Genomic DNA, 7,262 nt, shown 5'->3' on the forward strand with positions numbered 1-7,262 from the left:
GGGTGGCGGGGGGGGGGGGAGCAAATGGAGGGGCTGCCCCGTGTCTCCAGCCCTGGGCGGAGCACAGCCTGAGCCTGAGCCTGGCTGCCGTGCTGGTGTGCGTCGTTATGACTCATGACCTAGTCCTGCCTGCGAGAGGATCAATGACATCTCACCAAGGCTTTAGGTCCAGCCACCGACTGACAGGAAATAAAGGGCAGAGGGACAGGTCAGGAGCATCGAGGGGATGCCCTCGGTTCCGGACGGGGGCGCTCTACAGGACAAACGGCTTGTTCAGTCACCAAACAAACTGGAAGAAACAGAAGAAAAGAAAAGAAAGTGATGGAGCCACAGCAGGGGTGCTGCTGAGCGGCAACCCCCGCTCCCCTCCTGGGGAAGCCGGCCGGCTCCTCATCTCAGGCCCCGGCTGCACCCCGGTCCTCGTCAGAGGCTTTCCTGCCAACATGAACTCAGGGTTGGTTTTCACTCAGAGGCCGGCACCTCCTTCCCCTCTAGCCGTTGGTGCTACCGCCTCCCCATGGACCGAGTTTTCTCCCTGCAGTGTTAATACCTCCTTCAGAGCACAGAACTGACTGTCAGAGCCAGAAAGGGCTCTAAGAGCACACCAGGCCCAGCACCTCCTGTGATAAAACGAGGCCATCAGCCCAGAAGGCCTGTGAGCCGTGGACGAGGGTCGGAGCGCTGGACACGGTGGCAGAGGCCTCTGGCTGGCGCTCAGACCTCAGGGACCAGCATTCTTCTCTCTTTCCCGCGCTGAGCTCCCCAGATGCACCCTCATCCGACCCCTCACCTCCCACGGGCCTCCCAGTCTGTGGAGCAGGAATCCACGTGGAACCAGAGCTCACGGCCCTGCCACGCTCCTCCCGGGCTCTGACCCGTTCACCTCTCCTCCTGGCGGCTTTGTTGCATTTGGCCTTGGGTGAGTTACTGGGGCTGAAGTGTGGGCTTTTCTGGAAGAGGTCTGGGGCCCCAGATACGGCTCCCAGCGTCAGAGGACGTTTGGGGCAAGGAGGACTCAGGGGGTCAGAGAGAGGGCATTCCCAGAGCTCGCAGACAGAGGCGCTGACCCCTTGGCCTCCAACCCCCTTCTGAGCAGACAGAATTGCAGGTGTCCCTCATCTACAGAAAATTATGTCCGGTTTCTTATTTTTTCCTTCAAAATGTTGTTCATATATTTTCCTTTTTTCATTTCTACTTCTAATCTGCCTGGACCGGGTGTTTGACCTATAAAGCAAGACCCTGCTTCCCCTGCTGCACAGATGACTGTTTCAAACGTCCTAGAGCCTTCACTGGAGCTGGTGCCTTGGAGGAAGGGGCATGTCTATAAACCCAGGGAAGTGTCCTCAGGGCTTCTGTCACCTGGCCACTTATTCATTCATTGCAGATATTAGGTACTCATTACCTTGCAAGAGTTCTTGTGGGGTTTTTGTGTATGGTTTCTTTGTTTGGTTTTTGGCCTTAGGGGTTTTTTTGGCCACACCATGAGGCATGCAGGATCTTAGTTCCCCAGCCAGGGATCGAATCTGTGCCCCCTGCAGTGGAAACGTGGAGTCCTAACCCCTCGGAGCACCAGGGAATTCCAAAGAGTTTATAATAACAGATATTTGAAAACAATTCAGGTGTCAACTATCTGGGTCTTGTTTATTAAGCTCTGATGTGTCCCCACTGAGAAACAGTGAGACAGAGGGTGGGGAAAGACCCTCAACTAAAAGCAAAGCTCAGGACAGTGGGCGACGTGTGCCTTTCATCACAGAAAGAGGAAACAGAGAGGTTACATGTGCATTTGTTTATTTTGCACAAAGAAGCACAAGAAACTAATAAACATGGTGGGAAACATAGGTGGGGTGGAAAGGAGGCGTGGGGAGTAGAGGTGGGTATAAACCTTTCAACATATCCCTTTTCATGTTTTTTTGATTTTTGAAATGTGATTCCATACCTATTCGAATTTATTTTACTATAACAAAATTTAAACACTTCGATGGCCCTGCCCTCGCGTCCACTACGAGCTCTAAATGGGGCCAGAGGGCAGGACGCCCATGGCAGGAGCGGGCCTTTCTCCCAGAGGAGATGGGGAGCAAAAGCAAAGCAGGGGAGGCAGGTAGTGCAAGTGAGACGGCCGCAGCCGGGGGAACGGACCCCAGGTCTGGTCACCGTGGGAAGGAGGAAGTAGAACTCCGGCCGATATGCTTTCAAAGCGAGCGCACCTGCCCCTGTGGGTCTGAGCCGGAAAGGGCGCCGGGAGCGAGCAGCGGCGCCTGCGCTACCGTGTGTGGCCACCAGGGGTCAGCAGCGCGCCGCCCGCCGCAGGTGCCGCCGCCACAGGTGCCGCAGGTGCCGCAGGTGCCGAAGGTGCGGGCCGCAAGCATCGCCTTTGCTTTCAGACTCCTTCCTCAGGGCACTTCCCACCAAACGACGGTCCCCGGGGGCGGGGGCGGAGGACCCTGGACAAAGGCTCTGGGCAAGAATCCGTTCCTCCGGGGCCACAGGAAGCCGAGGCCAAGGGAAGCCAGGGGTCACGGGAGGGGTCAGCCTGTCCCCCGAGGGCTGATGCGTCCCGGCCTCATGGAGCCAGAACAGGGGTGAAGCGGCTGTCGTGGGTGGGTTAGGGGTTGAGCAGTGCGAACCCCACCCTCAGAGAACTGACCCAGGCCCACCAGGGTGATGGACCCCTGACAGGAGAGAAAACAGCCCCGTATTGTAGGGTGAGCACTGAGGCAAGACTCAGGAGCCTGCTATCACCTGCTGTGTGACCTGGGAGAGTTACTGACCCTCTCTGGGCCCCAGTTGAGCCCTCTGTCCCTCAGAGAGGGTAGATAAAATGATCTTTAGGCCTCTCCCCGCTCTGATATTCTGTGAATCTAAAACTTTCAGTCCTCCCACCCCTTCGCCTCTGGGAGGTCTGGCTGGACTGGGCAGACCTCATCTCCTAACATACGGTCTCCGGACAGTCCCCAAGGAAAGGCCCTTTGGGAGGTTGGATCCTGGCCACCCTGAAGGAGGAAGAGGAGGAGGCTCTTGGCTGAAAAGCCTGGACCCCGTGGAGCCCAGCATCTCTGCCCCAGCCGCACCATCGGCGGGGAGAATCGGGAGCTACAGACGCTTCTCAGCGCAAAGCCCGTCTGAAATCGCTGCCTGTCCCCACCGTGGTCCCAGATCCCACACCTCCGACGTACGCGCTTCGGGACGCAGAAGAAAGAACAAAGAAGGTTACATTATTTTAGGATGACTGCTAATTAAAGTAGCATGTATTATGTATGTGAAAGTAATATTTATAATCTAGCAAGCTGACTTAATTTCGGCCGATAGATGCATCTACACGTAGCCAGACCTCAAGGAGTCCAGTCTTGCAAGAGGCATGGCTCCCATCAGTGCTTCAAACTCCTGACCTGGGGAGAGGGACATTTGGGAATCTGGACAAGGTGGCTGAGATGCGCCACAGAATCCTATTCTGGTGAGCTTTAAAGATTAAACAGTCAGGTCTTCCTGAGGAAGTTCCGGGCAGCACCTGATAACCGACCGATCGATCAGAGAAAGTTCTTCTTACAGCAGAATGGCAGCTCATACATACGGGAGAAACGGTAGAGCCAGAAAAACCACCATTTGCTGGTTGTCTCTTCCAGATATTTTCTACAGCACCTTACATGCCCTTCCTATTATGTGACCTTGACCATCTCCCATCAGAAAGCAAGGTCTCTCCCCCTCCTCTTGAAACCGGAAGGGTTTAGCCTAGAGAGATATGACCCAAGAGTATGGCAGATGTGATGCCAGGGGACTTCCAAGGTTATATCAGAAAAGGCAATAGAACTTCTGCTTCCCTGAACACGTACTCTTGAAGCCTTCGGCCGCCATGCTGTGCGAAAGCCCACCCGGGCCTGTGCAGAGACCCCTGGCTGAGGCGGGAGGCTGTGTGGAGACAAGGAGGTCCCGGCCAGCCCCCAGCCGCTCCCACCCCTCCAACTCACGAGAGAGATGGAACTGCCGCAAACAGAACTGCCCAGCTGGGCCCACCCCAAATCCCGAACCCACAGAAACCGTGAGAGACAATACGTCTTATTGCTTTCTTAAGCCACTAAATTTCGGGATAATTTACTATGCAGCACTAGGTAACTGAAACAGCCACGAGGGGAGTAATAGTCTCGTTTCAGACACTAAACCTCAGTGGATGCACATTCTCTCTTGCCTAAAGCTAATTTCTCATCAGAGTTCAGCGTCATTTCTCCTTCCTTTTATTCTAGGATCTTCTGATTATCATCTTTTTCATTTATGTTTTCAGTTGCTCAGGACAGTGGGCAATGTGTGCCTTTCATCACAGAAAGAGGAAACAGAGTTTACATGTGCATTTGTTTATTTTGTACAAAGAAACACAAGAAGCTGATAAACATGGTTTATTTATTTATGTTTAGAGTTCTTTGTACTATTCTTGCTACTTTTCTGAAGTTTCACATTATTTCAAGATTATAAGATTAAATGTTCCATGGTTTTCCCTGAGGTTGGATCCCAACTTCTAAACTGCTGGGAAAGGGGATGATTCACATCTCCAACGGCATTCCCTCAGTTGGATCTTCCAGAACCGCCCCCCACCCCAAGCTGTCCTGGATGGAAGCAAAACTCCAGGACCCGGAGGCCAGGCCAGGGCACCCATCGCGGGCCAGACGATGGGGACTCTGGTTTTCCAGCCCAGACCATTCATCTGACAAAGGAGAACAAAGGATTTGAACTCACTCTAAAAACAAATAGATACAGACTCCAGGAGTTCAAATCACAAAAGGTGTTTTGTGAACAGGAGGTTTTGCTACAGATTTCCTTTAAAGAAACAGCGAGCTCCCGGGTGCAGCAAGGTTTTGCTTACAAGAATTCAACTAACACAAGTTTTCCCCGAAGACCTGTATGTCAGGGCCCCTCTGGGAAGTCACAGGAGGAGTGAGTGAAACAAGTTTTACCTTCTCTGCCCAACGCAGAACCCCGGGGGCCACGGCTCCTCCCTCCTGGCGAGTCCCAGTCTGGCTCTGCTGGTGTTTCTCTTTCTCTGCTGGGACTCTGCCTGTTGAACCGGCATGAAGGCACCACAGCTGGTTAGTTTTCCCAAATCAGAGACCCTACGCTCCCGGGAGACCCCCATGACTGTGGCAGCTTGCTACCGAAGCCCGTTCTGCTAAGTTCCATTGTCACCATTCATTGAATCCAAGTCAGCTCAGTTGGGACCCGTGTGCCCCCTGCTGGGATTGGTTAAGGCCATGAATCAAGGGCATCTGGTTCCCTCTGGATACCAGCCGGTGGTTGAACACCTTACTCAGCAAGGCTGTCCCAGCACCGGGAGCCAGGACCCAGGGGGAGGGTGGGCTTCACCGCACCCACAGGGCACTTGTAATGACTTCTTTGGTTCTCCTTCGCAGCCTGGGGCCACGTGAGGCCAGGACCAGCTCCTCGCCTACCTTCTCCCAGAGACCAGGCTGGGAGCCAGGACCCGACCTCAGCTCAGCACGAACAGGGCACGTCCGTTCTTGCAACACAGTGTTTATTGGGGGCTGACTGAGCACGGGCTGGGCTCTGGGCTCGCGGTGGACGTGAACCGGTCATTCGTGCCTGTCCACGGGGAGATGACGGCGTGGGGGAGGGCGGCCCTGCAGAACTAAATACGTGGTCATTACACATCACGGTGGGGTGAGAGGGAAGAACAAGGTGTCCCAAGGGAGAAGCCTTTCCTTTTTTTTTTTTTTTTTTTTTTTGCGGTACGCGGGCCTCTCACTGCTGTGGCCTCTCCCGCTGCGGAGCACAGGCTCCGGACGCGCAGGCCCAGCGGCCACGGCTCACGGGCCCAGCCGCTCCGCGGCACGTGGGATCCTCCCGGACCGGGGCACGAACCCACGTCCCCTGCATCGGCAGGCGGACTCTCAACCACTGCGCCACCAGGGAAGCCCGGGAGAAGCCTTTCTGAAACAAGGTCATGAAGCCCGAGGGTGACAGGAGTGAGACACAAGCAGGAGAAGCAGCATTCCCGGCAGAGACCCAGGGAGACCCTGGGGCGGGCAGAGCTCGGGACACCGAGGCTGGAGCCCCGTGCGGGGCGGAATGGAGTGGGAGGGACCCCGGCTCACAGGGTGCTACGTGCCCGGTGGGGACAGGAGTTTCCTAAGTGCACAGACTTATCACAGTGGAGGACCCTGGTTTAATTTAACTTTTTTTAAAAAATAAATTTGTTTATTTATTTTATTTATTTTTGGCTGCGTTGGGTCTTCGTTGCTGCGCACGGGCTTTCTCTAGTTGCGGCGAGCAGACGTTACTCTTCATTGCGGTGCGCGGGCTTCTCGTTGCGGTGGCTTCTCTTGCTGTGGAGCACGGGCTCTAGGCGTGCGGGCGTCAGTAGTTGTGGCTCACGGGCTCAGTAGTTGTGACTCACAGGGCCTAAAGCGTGGGCTCAGTAGTTGTGGCGCACGGGCTTAGGTGCTCCGCAGCATGTGGGATCTTCCCGGACCAGGGCTCGAACCCGTGTCCCCTGCATTGGCAGGCAGATTCTTAGCCACTGCGCCACCAGGGAAGCCCCTAATTTAACTTTAAACAGTCATTGCTCTGGGAGAACGAGCTGGAAAGGGCAAAGAGAAGAGAGAGAGCAGCTAGGGACTGTTGGGAGTCAGGCCAGAGTGCATACGGGCGGCTGGAGGGCAGGCAGCGGCGCTGGGGGGAGGGTCGGTGAACAGGGGCAGCAAGAACTCCTCTGACAACCTCTGTGCCGCGTGGACGGACATGCCAGTCACTGAGACGCCTGGGAGGGAAGCGTTGCTCGGAGCCGGTCTCCGAGGCTCCTGTGGGCCATCGAGTGTATCGATTGGGAATCATCCACAGGTTTGGGAATCATCAACAAGTATGCGGTTTCTAAAGGGAAGGAGTGGACGAGACCGCCCAGGAGAAGCGTGTGGAGTGAAGAGAGAAAAGGGGAGGGAAGCAGCGGAGACAAAGGCGCAGGGCTGAGCTGAGGGACGCCCACCCGGGATCAGGCCGAGAGGAGCTCGGGGACGGGGGCGCCCCCGGGAGCTGCGGCCGGAGGGAAGCAGGAACCCGAGGGGGTGTGTCACCAAGGCCGAGGGAGGACATTCCACGAGGTGTGTGGGGTCCACGGATGAGGGCTCTGAGAGTTTGGGCAAGGTGGAGGCTGAGGGTGGCCTTCGCAGGTCGGTTCTGGTAAAGAGGCGGAGGGGACTTCCCTGGGTTCCAGACCGGCGGAGAGAAGGTGCAGAGGCAGCGGGTGACAGACGGCCGTCTCCTCA

General features: G+C 55.8%; 1 protein-coding gene across 1 annotated transcript in view; it reads right to left on the reverse strand.

Moving 5' to 3' along the window:
• HDHD5 (haloacid dehalogenase like hydrolase domain containing 5) overlaps positions 1-2,366 on the reverse strand; it is a 21,330-nt gene extending 18,964 nt beyond the window's left edge. The window contains 2 exon segments of the mRNA XM_007469523.1: positions 791-950; positions 2,205-2,366. Coding sequence (XP_007469585.1) covers positions 791-950; positions 2,205-2,366 — 322 coding nt within the window.
• Positions 2,367-7,262: the final 4,896 nt, after the last annotated feature.

This window comes from Lipotes vexillifer, unplaced genomic scaffold (genome assembly GCF_000442215.2).
Source record: "Lipotes vexillifer unplaced genomic scaffold, Lipotes_vexillifer_v1.1 scaffold395, whole genome shotgun sequence".
NCBI classification, from domain to species: Eukaryota; Metazoa; Chordata; class Mammalia; order Artiodactyla; family Lipotidae; genus Lipotes; species Lipotes vexillifer.